This window comes from Tamandua tetradactyla, chromosome 23 (genome assembly GCF_023851605.1).
Source record: "Tamandua tetradactyla isolate mTamTet1 chromosome 23, mTamTet1.pri, whole genome shotgun sequence".
NCBI classification, from domain to species: domain Eukaryota; kingdom Metazoa; phylum Chordata; class Mammalia; order Pilosa; family Myrmecophagidae; genus Tamandua; species Tamandua tetradactyla.
The window spans coordinates 36,374,356-36,390,894 of NC_135349.1; the positions used below are offsets into that span (position 1 = coordinate 36,374,356).

At 40.7% G+C, this 16,539-nt stretch overlaps 1 protein-coding gene across 2 annotated transcripts in view; it reads left to right on the forward strand.

Annotated features, from left to right (window-relative positions):
* DNAH3 (dynein axonemal heavy chain 3) overlaps positions 1-16,539 on the forward strand; it is a 220,557-nt gene that overhangs the window by 34,138 nt on the left and 169,880 nt on the right. For both annotated transcript variants that reach the window (XM_077141603.1, XM_077141602.1), the window contains exons 6-14: positions 98-272; positions 3,291-3,480; positions 5,804-5,999; positions 7,982-8,107; positions 9,321-9,516; positions 11,224-11,403; positions 14,104-14,240; positions 15,978-16,083; positions 16,277-16,455. In XM_077141603.1, the coding sequence (XP_076997718.1) occupies positions 98-272; positions 3,291-3,480; positions 5,804-5,999; positions 7,982-8,107; positions 9,321-9,516; positions 11,224-11,403; positions 14,104-14,240; positions 15,978-16,083; positions 16,277-16,455 (1,485 nt within the window). The remainder of the gene's footprint in view (positions 1-97; positions 273-3,290; positions 3,481-5,803; positions 6,000-7,981; positions 8,108-9,320; positions 9,517-11,223; positions 11,404-14,103; positions 14,241-15,977; positions 16,084-16,276; positions 16,456-16,539) is intronic.

The window sequence follows — 16,539 nt, forward strand, 5'->3', positions numbered from 1 at the left end:
TCACAGAATGCCACTCACCTGGTTTGGAGTAGACTTGGCACCATAGTACCTCTATGTAGATTCAGGCACCAAGGGCTGAGCTATGTCTACATTTCAGGACCAAGTCAGCCCACTACACCTCCACTTCCTCACCTATGAAGAAGGAGGTGGTGGCATCTTCGAAACTCCCAGGAAGCAGGCCAATGAGTCCAGAAGAGCAGATTAATGTGATGTTACAACAGGAGATGGAAATAGAAGGTAAAGAAACCAAACCATCTCAGTCAGACTTGGAGGTATGTCTTTGTTCTTCTTTTTTCTCAGTTTCCTGAACTGGTTCTAAACTGGGAAAGTAAAGCTGAATCACCTGGAGAGTGTTTTAAAAATACTAATACTCAGATCTTATGACAGAGAAATGAAAGAGGACATATGTCTCTCTGTGTGTAAGTTCTCTGTTCTGTTAAGTCTTGGAAAATGGTGCCCTTGAGTTCTCTTAGAACATAGGTTGCAAAATGATGGGCCATAGGCTGAGGTTGGGCAGTGAGTTCACCTGTGGAGTTGGCTTAGAGAGAGAGGCCATATATGAGCAACAAAAGAGGCTCTCTAGGAGTGACTCTTAGGCATAATTTTAAGTAGGCTTAGCTTCTCCTTTGCAGGAATAAGTCTCATAGGGGTGAACCCCAAGATCAAGGGCTCAGCCTATTGAATTGGTTGTCTCCAATGTTTGCAAGAATATCAGGAATTCCCTAAATGGGGAAGTTTAATATTTCTTCCTGTCTCCTAATCCCCCAAAGGGACTTTGCAAATACTTTTTTTTCTCTGCCCAAATTACTCTGGGATATATCAGAGCATCACACTAACCTGTACAAACCAACAGGATCTCATACCCTATTCAAGAGTCCATGTAATTATAATGTTCAAATAAATTGACGATACAAATTAAATTAGATAATGTGCTACCAAAATATAAATTTTGCACCAACTAAACATCTCTCCCTTTGGTCTCATACAAAAATTGAAGTTTTAAAATGTGGACCATATAATTTTTTACTCTGCATTATAATTTAACTTAGTCCTATCCAGATCAGATTCATTCATATCTCTAGTCAAAGTCCGGTCACTTTTTCAACTTTTGAGACAGTTCTTGTATGGGGTACAGTTGACATTCATAGTGTCAGTGCTCTAATCCAGAGTCTCAGGTGTCACATAAATACACAAAGTTTCAGGGAACAACCAGGTTATACACAATAGCTTGTACTATTGTGTATTTTGTAACCTATACAAAAATAGGTTATACAAATAGTTCAGTATCCCAGAATTTAGAAATAACAGTTACAACTCCTGAATAAAAGTGACTACTATAAGAGCTTACAATCTAAGACCCTTTACAATGGGCCCCAACCATACTTTCAACTTTAATTCTTTGAGTTTGTATATTATTGTTAGTTCATATGAGTGAGGCAGGATAATATTTATCTTTGTGTTTCTGCCATTTCATTCAACGTACTGTCTTAAATTTCATTCACCTAGTTGCCTGCCTCACAACTTTATTCCTTCTTGCAGCCACTCAGTAGTCCATTGTATGTATACACCATATTTCCCCCTTCCATCCTTTAGTCTTTGTACCCTTAGGCCACCTCCATCCATTGCAAATCGTGAACACTGCCATCATAAACACCAGTTCACTTGTGTCACCACTCTCAATTCCTCCAGCTGTATACTGAGCAACGGGGTTGCAGAATCATATGGCAACCCCACCCACTAGCCTCCTGTGGAACCACCACAGTGCCCTCCGAAGGGGCTGTACCTCTCTAGGAATGTTTTGAAACTGAGAAGTATCTCATAAGCTAAATTTCCAACCTGTCTTGAAAAAATAAATGTTCTTGGAACTTAGTAGTGCTGCTTCCTTTAGATGAGAAATAGATTCTCTAATGTGCCACTGTTCCTTACTACATTATTATGTCTGCCAACTTTTGCTTATTAGCATTACCTACCTGGCTCCAGGTAGTCTTTTGTGTTTCCCCCTATTTTAAAGGAAGAACAAAGCTTTAGAACAAATTGTGGGTTTATAGCGTGTTGTAAAATGATTAATAATAAAAATTTACAGTGACTGTGCATGTGCTGTTCACAAAGCTCCATGCTAAAGCCTATAAATGAATGACTGTTCTAGACCTGGGAAAAGCATTGGCTCTCATTGTCCAGGTGTAGAATTAAGGTGCAGACTGGTTAAGCAACTTGCCCAAGATTGTACAGTCAGTTAGAGACAAAACTGAATTTAGATACCAGATTCCAGTATCTGTGCTGATACCAAGTTTCTGTGCTTTAAGAGCTACGCAGCATTTCTCAAACTTGCCTGAAGGTAAGAATCTATGGGGTGCTTGTTAAAAGCCCCAAGTGGCCTGAGGAGGAGACTGGGAGCCTGCATTTTAGCAGGAGCCTACTTACTACCTATCCATCCACTCCCCCAGAAGTTCTTAGTAATCAAGCAAGTTCGGCAACACTACCCTATGCTGAGCAGTAAGGCTGGAGAAAGTGAGCACAATTGCCAGCAGCAGCCTCTCCTGACCAAAGGCTGAAGGCACTGGAGCTGGTTTCAGACTCTTCTCCTGCATTTTATACTGCTCATCCATCTGGGAATGTTTGTTCCCAGAGCCACTCAGCCATCTGGCAGCTTGCAGACAAGTCACAAATGAAAGAAACTTCCTGGAGTCACCAGGTCACATTGGCAATTTTTGTTACGTTTGTGTATTTGTGTTGCTTTCTAGACTCAATTAAAAAAAAAAAAAAGCAAAAAACAAAACAAAGCAAAAACACACAAAAGCAACCCTAGATGGATTAGAAGAATGCTTATAGGACCCACTTGGACTTTGGGGATTTCCTCCCTCTGACAGCTACAAGCTATAGGTCCAAAGCATTTTGTAAAGGATCACTGTTATGCAGGCAGGTGAATTATTTGAGTCCATTTTAGGAGCTCATCAGCTGTCTTAGAGATTTCAGATAGACTGCCTTCAGCCCCAGCTACAGTACTCCTTCAGTTGTTCCTTTCCCTAACGCATTTGGCAAGTCCTTTCTCACACCCACTGAATTGTCTTTCTGACCTTGGTTGAATTCTCCAGAGGCTTGGGGAAAATTTGCCAGCAGGCTCATTGCAATGAGGATGGAGCGAGAAGCTCAGAAAGCCAGATATTTGTTGGCAGTAAAGGGTGAGAAGAGATGCTGTGTGAACAGATCCCCTTAGCAGGGGGTGGGTGTGGGCAGGAGGGCACAGTGAACCAATCATGATCATTTTCTTGCTGCTTGTTTGTTTATGGAAGAGATACTCTTACTATTTGACCAAGGGGATCCAAAAGGACATGATTGCCCCTGAGGATGAGGATGTGATGGTTCGAATTTCAAAGCTGATTTCTAACAAGCTGCTAACCAATCCCTTCCTGGAACCCCTGCTTAGCATCCTCGTGGAGGAGAAGGAAAATGATTACTACTACAGCCTCAAGAAAAGCATTGGTAAGGCTGGGTAGGAAGGGGGCAGAGGGGCCGATGGGGGTGGGGGCGTCTCTCATGTATCAGCCCTCCACCCTGGTTCCTCTGCAAATGTCAAAGCCATCATTTAACTTTTAATGCAGCAGTCCCTCACCCCTTTCACTAATGGCTATCCCAGGGCTTCTCATATTGTAATGTGCATATAAATCCTCTGAGGATCTTGTTAGAATGCAGATTTTGATTCAGAGAGTCTGCATTTCTAACAAGCTCCCATGTGAGGCAGTGCTGTTGACCCTGGGGCTGCACCCCAAGTAGCCAGAGCCTGCTCCAACTCTAAAATCTAGCTTGACATGTCTCTTCTCTCAGGTGTTTTTACTTCTCTCTAAACCCTGAGCAATCACTCCATCCCTTGAATTCATAGCACGTCTTGTCTCTACTTTCAACCCGTCCTGCTTCGAAACTTCCTGTACTGCTAATTCGACACTAACATTGTCCCTGCTCTTCTCCTTGGTCTTGTATGTCCTTTTATGGGGAAGGATGTATTGTTTATCCTCACTCCCAATGTCTTGTATACAGAGTAGGTCACTGGGAAAAATCTGATGATTTGTCAGTACTATGAGAAGCACATCAAAAGGAAGAAGTTGGTCCTGTTTGTCAGGTTTTAGATGGTAGCCGAATGAGAAATCAGAGAAACTGAGTCCGAGTTTAAAATTTTATTGTCCCGGGGCGAGGTTCCTGGGTCTGGGTGCTCAGGGTGCGGGTGGGGGAAGTCACGTCCCCCTAGGAGCCGTGGGGTTAGATATAGGCTAGCTGGTGGGAGGTGCTGAGGATGCCTACAGGGCTTCCTGTGGTAGGTTAGGGGTTTGTGTGCTTTAGGGCCGGGGGCATGGCTACCGGCCGGCCGTGGCCAGGGGCATAGCTATGGGCCGTGTGCAGTGGGGGTCCTTTGTTGTCAGGGGAGGTCCTGATATGCCCGGATGTTCACGGTTTTGGTTCGGGTGGGGACCTTCGAGCCAGAGGCTACCGGGCCAGGCCTTACACTATTAGTGCCCCCTGGTAAATAAAATTTGGTAAGTCCAACTGGAAGTGCCTGTGCTAAGCCTCCTGTCAGTAAAATCAAAATCTAAGTAAGTTTCTATTCCCTGTAAATGCCCAGAAAACATAATTTAAATTGGCCAGTTGTCTATTCCCAATTCCCTTTCTTGTGTTAGCTAACTTCCTCATCACTAAGCAACTGCCTGCTCTGAACATATTAAGAAATGTAGTCTACACTAACCAGTGAAAAATTTCTCCCAATGTATTTGCTTGTTTTGTCTACAAAAGCCTGTTGCTGTTTTTGTTCAGCAGAGTTCCTCTCAGCCTTCAAGTGATTGAAATCTCCCAAATTCATGAACTAATTGAATAAAACTCTCTGAGATGGAACCAAGTGTTGCTCAAGGTCTTATTTTCCTACCTCGTCATTCCGTGGTGGTCCATCCTGTTTTGTCTGGACAATAACTATCCCTACCAAGTTGACTATTTTTTATTTTCTTAACTAACTTTCTAATAGTATCTGTTCATCAATTCCTTATGTGCAATAGGCTAGAATCAAGATTCCAGCCTCAACCTCCTTCTCAACTCTTATCACCTTAAAACTCTTCCATATTGTACCACAGAAGAGCTCATAGCAACTTGAACATACCATATAAAATCCATGGTGGGGCGGGCCATCGTGGCTCAGCAGACAGAGTTCTGGCCTGCCATGCTGGAGACCCAGGTTTGATTCCCGGTGCCTGCCCATGAAAAAATAAATAAATAAATAAATCCATGGTGCTGCACCTCCTTACCTGCTGTTCCTTCTGCCCCCATGTACTTCCCAACTTTTCCTGTCGATAAATATCTACACATTCCTTGACCTACCACAAATGTTACTTCCTCTGTGGAGCTTTCCCCATTCTTTCCTTTGCATTTGAAACCCTTTGATCTCTAAATTTCCATTTGAAAACATGATGTCTTCCATTATGTGTTAATTTTTTGTGTGTGAGAAATCAATTAATGATTATTGAGGTATCAGCAAATACTAGTTCATGGTCAAGTGCAAAGCCCGATATTGTAATGGGACAAAAGTCTAGGTTCTAACATGGTCCAGAATGTGAAATGACACTCTTTCTCCCCCACATATCTTCAAGAAGAAAACACACCCATGGAGTGCAGCTGTGCCAACTGAGTGATTTCTAGGGCATTACCAAAGACCTGGTAAAATGAAGGGGGCATCCAGATGTAATGGGCAGAAATTTATTTATCTTCTAAGTGCTAAAGCTGTGACCACAGAGTGCTTCATAAAGGATATTTGTCCTCTTGGTTATAGTTGATTATATCCTCATGGACCCAATGGAGAGAAAAAGGCTCTTCATCGAGAATATCCCACGCATGTTTCCTCAAAGAGTTATCCGGGCCCCCGTACCCTGGCACATGGGCTGCATTTCTGCTAAGAAATGGAATGAAGAGCATCTACATACAGTCAATCCCATGATGCTCAGGCTGAAAGAGCTGTGGTTTTCAGAGTAAGCAGTGCCTCCTCTCCCTCTCTCCTCTTTCCCTTTCTTTATTTCTTCCACATGTAAGTTAGCATCAACCAGAATCCCTCCCCTTGAAGTGAAATGAGATGCACAAAACCTAGATCAAATGTGTATCTGAGATCGTACCTTCTGACTCTCTACCTTCCACTCAGGGGTAAGTGGTCCTCCTTTGTGGTCCCACTTCTCCCACTTCCTGTCTCTTAGCACTGGAGCAAATAGATTAAGAGTACACACTTGGATGCAGCTGGCTCAGGTTCAAATCCTAGTTCTGCAGCTTCGTAACCAATATGGGGTATGTTACATCACCCCTCTCTATGCTTTGCTTTCCTTATCTCTAAATGTGAGATAATAAGAAGGTTCGTAGGAGAAATAAAGTGCACTTAGAACAGTGTCTGATCTGAAATAAGTGCCCAGGAAGCATTACATAGCTATTGCCTCCATTCTGATGTGTATTATACTGAACTATAGTTGGACGTTCATTTGTTTGTATCTCCCTCTAACTTATGTGCTTCATGAGGGGGTTGTTATTTTTTTACGTACTTCACTGTCAGCGTGGGGATGGCAAGCAGTTATAGTTATCAATGACTAAATTGGCATCTGGAATTGCCAGAGTCCAGAAGAAGTGGAGGATTTTCTTTTCCTTTTTAAAAACTGAGATATCCTTCAGGTACCATATAACTCATGCTTTTAGAGAGTATTTTAGTTTGCTGAAGCTGCTCGAATGCAATATACCAGAAACTGATTGGCTTTTAAAAAGGGGAATTTATTAAGTTGCAAGTTTACAGTTCTAAGGCTGTGAAAATGTCCAAATTAAGGCACCAACAAGGAGGTTACCCTCACTCAAGAAAGGCTGATGCTGTTCAGAACACCTCTGTCAGCTGGGAAGGAACATGGTGATGTCTGTTAACTTCCTTTCCCAGTTTCTTCAGTGGCTTCCCCGAGGGTGTTTTCTTTCATCTCCAAAGATCTCTGCCTGTTTGGGCTCTAAAGGTTTTTCCAAAATGGTTCCCTTTTAAAGGGCTCCAATAAGCCATCCCATCTTGAATTTGTGGAGACACATCTCCATGGAAATCACCTAATCAAAAGGTACCACCCACAGTTGGGTGGGTCACATCTCCATGGAAACAATAAAAAAGGTCCCACCCAGCAATATTGAATGAGGATTAAAGGACATGGCTTTCCTGGGGTACACAAAAGTTTTAAACCAGCATAGTGTATAATTCAGTGGTTTTTAGTATATCCACAAAGTTGTGCACCCATCACCACTAATTCCATAATATTTTCACCATGAAAAGAAACCTTGTACTCATTGCCAGTCACTCCCCACCCTACCTCCTTTCCCCGGCCTCTGGCAACCACTAATCTACTTTCTGGCTCTATGAATTTGCCTGTTTTGGGCATTTCATATAATGGAATCATTCAAAATGTGGTCTTTTGCATATGACTTCTTTCACTTAATGTAAAGTGTTCAAAGTTCAGCTATCTTGTAGAATGTATCAGTACTTCATTCTTTTTAATGGCTGAATGATATTCCATTGTATGGATGTATCACATTTTTGTTTATCCATTTATCAATTGGTAAGCACTTGGGTTGGTTCCTCTTTTGGCTACTATGAATAATGTGGCTATGAATATTTATATATAGGTTTTTGCATGGACATATTTTCAGATGGTTTGAGTGTATATTTAGGGATGGAATTGCTGGTTCATATGGTAACCTTTTGAGGAACTGCCAAACCTTTTGACTGTAGCTGTACCGATTTACATTCCCATCAGCGATGTATGATGATTCCATAGCCTTGCCAACACTTACTCGTTTCCTTTTTAAATTCTGGACATAACTAATTTTTATCTACTTAGGTTTTTGCTCACTGAAAACTAAGAACCATAGGCCTTTTGAACCTGACCTGTAGAATTTGTTATTAACCGGCTTTTAGCTCAGGAAGTTTCTCCCTCTCTTTTGGCAGATTTAATGACCTCAGATTTGTTCGAACAGCAGAATTGCTGATGGGAAAATTGCCTCTGCAGCCTTTAGAATATCAAGATGTGATTCGGAGACACTGCCTGGAAACACGTGAAATTCTTCTCAACAAGTCAGTATCTGGCCTAGGGTGGTGCTGCAATGCAGAATCATGAAGAGTGAAAGCCATCTGAAATGCAAACTGGTTCCCAACCCAGAAGTGTCCACAGGGTTATTGACTTCCTACTGATATCCGCCTCTATACTCTTCCTTTTGTGCTTCCATTCTCACATAGCTTTTCTGTCTCTTCATTTCCAAGTATTCTTTGCCCTGCCTCCTGATCTCTTTCTACCTCTTCAGAACACTCTAATTTTCCATTCCTTGTGAGGGTACCACTTCCATTCATTCACTCTGAAATCCTTTAGGGCTTGCTGGGTAAATAGGTCAATGCATTTGAATGACTAGTATTCAGATAGCCAGATGAGCAGCCTATGGTTGACAAGGTTATGGGGTTTTCATTCACCCAGACAATTCCTTTTTCCTTTGCAAATACATGCAGGACTGCATCCAAAGCCAGGGAAATTCCTTTGTACAAAATGTTGATATTAATGCCTACCATATATGATATTATCTGTTAGAGGAAATATACATGCAATAGCTGAAATATAGTAGCTACTCAATAATATAATTATTATCTCTATGACTACAACTGTTATTAGTACCTCTCTGTAGTACTTTTTGATGGTAATATTTTTCTAGCAAACAGAGAGGAAACATGATGGGATAAATAAGCCACAGAGCAGTGGTTCCCACTGGGAATTAGAAATTGAGGGAGTGGGAAGAAAGGAATAGTGATGTATCCATTTCTTCTTTTGGGTGTCTAATTTCTGCTCTCAAGTTCTGGGTAGCCACCACCACTATGGAGTTCTCATCCCAAGTATTCTTCCTCTTATCCTCTTTCTCTTTTCCCCTCCAAAGTCCAAATGAGAGGCCAGTCACCTGCTTGGGGGAGAAGATAAAAAGAATCATTCCAGTTCCTTTTTCCCCTCACCCCAATACTGTGGCTATAATGAAGAACATGTAGACTCAGTAGGAAGTGTCAACAATGTCCTCTGTCGATTTGGTTCTGTTAATTAAAGACAAATCTCTGAATTCAGATCTTAATACTTTATCCCCAAGAAAAGGGTGGTGGTGGGTGAGGCAGGCAGGGATATGGAGGTGCCAATTTACAAGACTACTTAGTGGGGAATGAGCCATCTGTCTTGTTGGGGAGTGTGCAGGAGGACTGACAGAGCATCTAGGAGCTCAGAGAAGCATCTTACTTGGATGTCCTCCTATCATTACAGGTGGATCCCCACCAGTGCTGAACTTTTTGTTACCCAGAAGGAACAGTGGATCCATTTTGCTCCCAAGAGTGACTATGACTCCTCTCATGTCATTGAGGAATATTTTGCTTCTGTTGCATCCTTCATGTCACTCCAGCTCAGGGAGTTGGTGATTAAGTCTCTCGAGGACCTTGTTTCCTTTTTCATGATACACAAGGTACGTAGGAGACTGGTAAAAGGCCCTTTTGTGAGGAAACAACCCAGTTAGAATCAGGTATTCCATCATATATCTCCTTAGCTGTGAGCCAGATCTTAAAATAAAATTCTTGATTTGTAGCCACATTGGGTGACTTTTAGTTTATAAAAATGATTTCTTTAAATATGAACAAGCTTTCTTGGGATAGTTATCTACACTTAAATTGGTAAAAATCTACATACATGAAGAAGTAGTTAAGAAAATGTTAAGATTGCGTAAAATGGAATACCACCTCTAACGGTATGGGGGTCAAGTTTTCACCCTCTCCTTTATAAGGAAGAAGCTGAAAAAAGGTTTGCTAGAACCTATGACTTGATATTTAGGGAATGCTGCATGTGTTTGTTACAGGGATTGACTTTTGGTCTTTGGTCTTTGGAAGGAAGGGCTCTTCTCAAGGGTTTTTATAGATCTAAAGATAAACGGCCGTATTGACCAAATTAATAACTTCTTCCATGAAACTGCTTCACTGAAGTTGAAACAAAAAGTAAAAACTATATGCCTTGGTTTTCAAAGTGTCATAAGCATACCCTAAATTTAAATAGCATAGAGATCAAGAAATATTCCCTTGGATTTTTATACCACATACATATTTTACCATAAAAAGAGTAATAAATATTCAATATTATCTGGTTTCACAAGGTTAAATTCTAAACATTTTTCCAAATGAAGTAGAGACATAAAGTTAATCCTTTGCACACACACACACAAGAAGAGAAACCAATGCCACTGAATCTTAACTGCAATGTCTGTCCTCTAAAGAAGACCAATTTATAGATATCATTGTAATCATTGCTTTACTAAGCTGAAGCAACGTGGATATGAAAATAAATCTCCCTCTGAAATTCCACACAAATGGAAGAGTAAAAGGCACATGAGGGAAAGGAAAATTCACAGATATCTGTTACACATCAGATGTTTAACAAATATTTATTAATCATTCTCAAGCAGACTTAATCTAAAATTGATTACTTGGACAGTTACTTTGTAGCTGCCCCATGGCAATCTTCATCAGACATTGCAATTTATTAAATATATTTTATGTTTCTAGCTTTTGTGGGGTATTAGAAATATATCTGCATCAATGTTTCTGCTTTCAGAAGGTTGACAATTTAAGTGTCTGAAATAGGCTACTAGCAACTCCATTTGAGGTACCCAGATAACCATTTATATACTTTTGATTCAGTTAACAAATATTTCTTGAACACCTACTTATTATTTGCTAAAAGCTGTCCTAGATATTTTGGAGGAGATAGATGAATCAGACACAGATTAAGCCCTCTCGATTAGCACAGAGAAGATAAGATGTGGCATATACATCTCTGCAAAACCGAAAATGAAAACACCATTGAGGAGGTGGGAATATGAATGTTCAGAGAGGAAGAGAATATGTCTAGACAGGAAGACTTCCCAGAGGTAGGGATTTTTAGCTGAATTTTATAGGATTTAGAGACTAGAAGGCAAGAATTTCCAAGCGATGTAAACAACACGGATTAAAGACTTTGAGTGATGGTCAAGGGAGGAGTTCAGGGTGGGCTAAGCTCTACCCAGCTCCTATTTCAAACCCTTCACTTCCTTTTCTGGTGCTCATAAAGCACTATGAAGTGCTAAGAATCCCTTCCTTTTGGAATGCCCCATTTTGTGACGATTCCACACCTGTGTCTCCTGAAGGATGGGAATGATTTCGAGGAGCCCTACCAAGAGATGACGTTCTTTATACCTCAACTAATCATGATCAAACTGGAAGTAAATGAACCCATTATTGTCTTTAACCCATCTGTTGATGAATGCTGGGAATTAATACACAACTCTTTCTTGGAAATTATTAAGAACTCTGAGGGGATCCCCAAGGTATAGTATTCACTTATTCATTCATTTATATTTTTATTCTCTTATTGAATACAATATACTTAAAGTGACTGTTTGTACAAGGCATTCTTGGTGCGATATTCAGAGGGGGACTTTACTTTTGAGGATATATCCTGAGTAGACCCCCTTGACCAAAGAAAGAAGATATGAGTCATAAAGAAATGCTTGTGCAGCCCAGAATTGTGCTTCTAACAAGTGCCCTAGGAGTTACTTTGTTAGAGAGTGTTGTTCCCTCCATGATACCAACCTTAAAAAGGCAGATGAGCCCCAATCCACATCCACCTTGGCTTTATCATTCACTACAGATCATTTGCCATGAACTTGTCCAGATTTTCCAGAAGACTGTATTTAATTTCAGTCTTGTAGTTCTGTAAGTTTGTCTTGTTTTGTTTTTTAAAACCAGTGTAGGCTTCTAGGGGATAGAATGAAGCTTCCCTTCCCATCCCCAACCCTTTTAAGTTACCTTTCTAGGGAGGAATTACTACTCAGATTCCAGACACTGATTAGCAAACTTTTAATACTAGGCAGGATCATCCACATGGACCCTTTTGAGCTCTGTTGTCTTCTGTTTCCTTCTGGGACACTGGTGTGGTAAGAGCTAAGGTCCAGGCTCACAGAGGAGAGAGACCTGTGCTGTCTCACTCTCTCTTCATGCATACGCAGCTGCTCTTTGCAGTTCTGTATCTAGAGGGTTCTAAGAGCTCAAGATTAGAGTTGTGGTTTGTATGGAAGGATGTGAAGCCAAATACTGCATTTGGTTTCACCATAACACTCTGACTTTGGGGTTTTAAACCCAACCAAGCCTTGTTAACCAGAAAACAGTGCATATGGAAGAGGAGGAAACAGTAGGCAGCTCTCTTACAACCAATATCCACAGGAAGGAAGTGAAAGGGAAGACCCTGTAATTTGGAGGGATAAGTGTGGGGCTTGAGGGCAGAAAAGTACACAGCACTTTGAGTTCTCCTTCACTGCTGCTGATCAGCAATTTTTGAAAGCAGCTGGGTTGGGAAAGCCCAAGACTCTTGTGGCTGCAGGGCTGGTACTAGATTTAGAGGGATTGTAATGCCAAGAAGCCATAGCCATAGGTCACAGTTTATACCAGGTATTGAAGCAGGGCCAAACTGATGCCAATAACTTCACCAGACTATAAGAAGAAACAACACAGGTTCAGAGTTCTCCATTTGGTGAACCCTCCCCAACCCCCAGTTTAGTTTTGTCTCTGAACTGATAGTGAAACTTTAAGAGCAAATCCCTCAAGTTGAATAGCTAAGAAGAGAGTTCTAATAGCAACACGTGGACAATAACCTTATTTCCTCCCAGTCCTACCTTATTTATGGTTAAACATGAATTAAGAAGTTTGAGCAGAACAGTCAACAAGAAGCTTTTGGAAATAGAGAGGATAGAGCACTCCAGGTGCAGACGGAGAACACTCAGGGTGCAGAAGGAAAATGTGAGAGTTACTAAAGGAAACCAAAGTAAATATTAGGAAATATTCATCTTGGCAGTGAAAACAAGGAAACATGGATGCTTTGATATAGACTGAAATGAAAAGAGGTGAATGAGAGGCAGAAATAAAATGAAGCTTGATGAGATAAGGAAAGGGTTTTATAAAACTAAAAATGATTATTAATTGAAAAAAAAAATTACTATGGAAATGGCTGCTAGGGTGAGTCTCTCTCCTAATGGAATTCTCTCAGTGGAAATGCCAGGGCATGCCAAAATTGGGAAACTTGCAGGTTTTAGTATTGAAGGCGATAACAAAACCAAGGAGTCCAGGATCACAGAGGCAGGGAGAGAAGCAGAAAGTAACCACTACTTGTCTGGAAAGGGCATTGTCATTCTTGGCTCCATTTTACAAGCTGCTCTATAGAACCTGAGAGAACCAGCCACATTTAAAAGCAAAAAGAGGTTCTTCTTCCTTCTTCAGATGCTGACTTCTCCCAAGAGACAATCTATTTCCCATTTATCTGTTGCATGGTTTGGACACATCCATTGTATGCCTTAAACCATTTCTTCAACACAATGGACCAATGACAGCCCCTCCGTCTCCTTGCTTTCAACCACTGACCACAGCAAAGAAGTTGCTCCTCAAATGCATTGAAACATTTGGATTGGTTTAAGAGGGAGAGCAAAAATTATTTGCACTTGCTTTCCCCTTTCTCTACATTGATGCATTCTTATCAAAGGTGCATAACTCAGTAAAGTACTTTGAAGTTCTTTTCCAGGGACTGGTCACTAAAAACTTACTTAAAGAGGCAGACAGTGGAAGGCAGTGGGTCCCTTATCAAAGACTTTGCAGCCTATGTCAATGAGAGCATCTTCACAGATGTAAACAAAGGAAGAGAAGTATTAGATTCTCCTCTCAGCTAAGGGTTTTTTTTTTTTAAAGCCATGGTTTTATGATTATGAAGCACTAAGAGTATCTTTTCTGAGAATTCGAATTCTCCAATTTCTTTGTCATAAATAAGGCCATGAGACTTGAGAGCTACAGGGATTTGAAAGATGACCAATCCAAGCAATGGGGGAAGAAGAGAGAATAAAGGTAAAAGGAACAGCAGAATGATTCTGGAACTAACCAAGGGGAAATAGAGTAAAAGTGCAGCTAGTGTCCTGGGAATGAATTCACTGGAGATTTGGGTGATATTTCCTCTGTGACATCCAAAAGTGATTTCTACTCTTTAGGTGGAATCTATTCTTTTCCCGGAGCTGAAAGGCTATAAGCTGGTTCTTGGTACTGTATGCCCTGAAGAAAAACTGGTTTCTGATTTTGTGGATCAAACTTTCAAGGTATTTCAGAAAAACCAAGTTGGCCCCCACAAGTAAGTTGATTTCGTCGTAACTTTGGTACAAATCAATTAGCCTTTTTTTTGCGTTGATTTAGAGTTTTAAACATCATCAAATAAATAATCCCTATTTCACATCAGGAAACATATACATAATAATAAGTATAATCAACACTTACATAAGTATTACTATTATCTCCATTTTATAGATGACGAAGCCATAACTTTCCCAAGGTTATACCGCAAATAAATAGGAGAGCCAAGATTGTAATTCAATTACAGGTTCACCTCCACAATCTGAAAGCCATGGGAACAGATAGGTTCGGGCCTTTAGAAATGTCTGGATTTTATAAAAGTAATATATTGTCTTTAACATATATTATGCCACGACCCTTGTGAGGTCTGAGAAAGTGCCCCTTAATCAAATGTATTGATATTCATATAAATAGCCTAGCATCAAGTTAAGCCAGCTTTGTCTACCAAATGAATTTTGAAGTAACTTTTTGTTTTCAGAGCTTTTTTGATTTAGGGGTTGAAGACTGGTCATCTGAACCCATAGTCCATGCTCGCTAGCCATCACATTGCAGCACCTCTTATAGTTGCCTGTGTGAACCATCACCATTTTGGCATAACTGTACAATGTAGCTTCCAAACAGGAGTCTTTGAGCATGAAAGGGAAGCTATTAACAATTACCATGGGACAAAAGGTGTAAATTTGGACTGTCTCAAGCCAACCAGGATGCATGGTCATCCTAACCAGGGTTTTTTACCAGCGACACTATTGACATTTGTACTGGAAAATTCTTTGTTATTGGGGGCTGTCCTGTGCACCATAAGATGTTTACCAATAACCCCAGCTCTATCCACTAGAACATTTCTACCCTCACCCCCTGTTCTAAAAAGCAAAAATGTCTCCAGACTTGGTCTGTTGTTCCCTGGGGCATAATATTGCTGCCAGTTGAAACCTATTGCTATCCTAGTCTGAAAATCTTGGCCCCAGAATTTGGAACTTCTGCCCTCGTGAATTTGATTTGGGGGCTTCTGTTTGAAACCCTAGTGTTCTCTGTTCGTGAGGTCTTATACATACAGTTTGTCTTCCTGGACAGACAGCTCTAGGCCTTCTCCTTGTACCTCAGTTTCAGAGTCTTTGAAGTGTTGGTCAACTCTTAGAAGCATCCCACTGGGGCCAGAGTTAATTCTGCTCACTCCGTATCATCTTTCAAACTTATTTCAAGTCAAACCATCCTAAGCACATCCATTTATTGTAGGGAAATCTGTCCAGCCATTTTTGCATGACCTGATAGCAGACAGAGGAAATCTAATTTCATTTAGTAGATTTTAGGTTCACAGATTCCAAATTTTCATCTTTCACTTTAGGCTTAGAACTTTAGGTCTGGAAGGAAAGAAAGGAACTAATATTTATTGCACATTCATTCTACATTAAGCTTTGTATTAACTGCTTTGCATAGAACAGTACTGTTAAGTCTTACAACTATCTGATGAGGTATTAATTACCATTTCCACTCATAATTGAGGACACTAATCTTTGAAAAAGCAAAAGACCGTGTCCAAGTTCATTCAGCTACCAAGTGGCAAAGCTGGAATTTGATCCCAAAGTTCTGAATTTCCAGTTCAATGAAACTTTTGCCACATTATATTTCTCTTTCCTGAACTGGGTTATTCTAAAAATGTTATCTCTTCATTTGCCAATCTGATTTGATTTTCTGACTTGTAGCTGTGTGTGTTTGATTTTTTTCCTCTTCTATTTGGAAGATACCTAAATGTATACAAAAAGTATGATGACTTATTAGATAACATGGCAGAGCAAAACATCACTGCATTCCTGAAAGAAAATCATGAAATTGAGGATTTTGTGCAGGTAGGAGATGCCATTTCACACTTCATGCTTTGGTGGCATGTGCTACAGGCAATCCAATGAGCAGTCAATACATATTTGACTAGAATATAAACTCTGCTCAACACTGGATAGGCTCGGCCAGGGTGGAACTGAGAGTGGAGGTGGGTTGAGGCTAAAAGGCAAACTAAGCTAATGAATGTGCTCCTTTCAACAGAGGATCAAAGACATTAAAAAGCTGAGAAATGGAATTGCATCTATGCACATTACTGTGCCCTTGGCCATGTTCTGCCTTGATGCCATGACCCTACATTACGATCTCTGCGAGCGAGCCCAAAATCTTAAAGACCGGCTGATTCAGTTCCAAGTGGATGTAAACCGTGACACCAACACCAGGTATTGTTCTTCTGTGTGGAGCAATAGCAAGGATGTTTGACAGGGAACAGGCTAATGGGAAAGTGGCCAGAACTTGTACCTTCC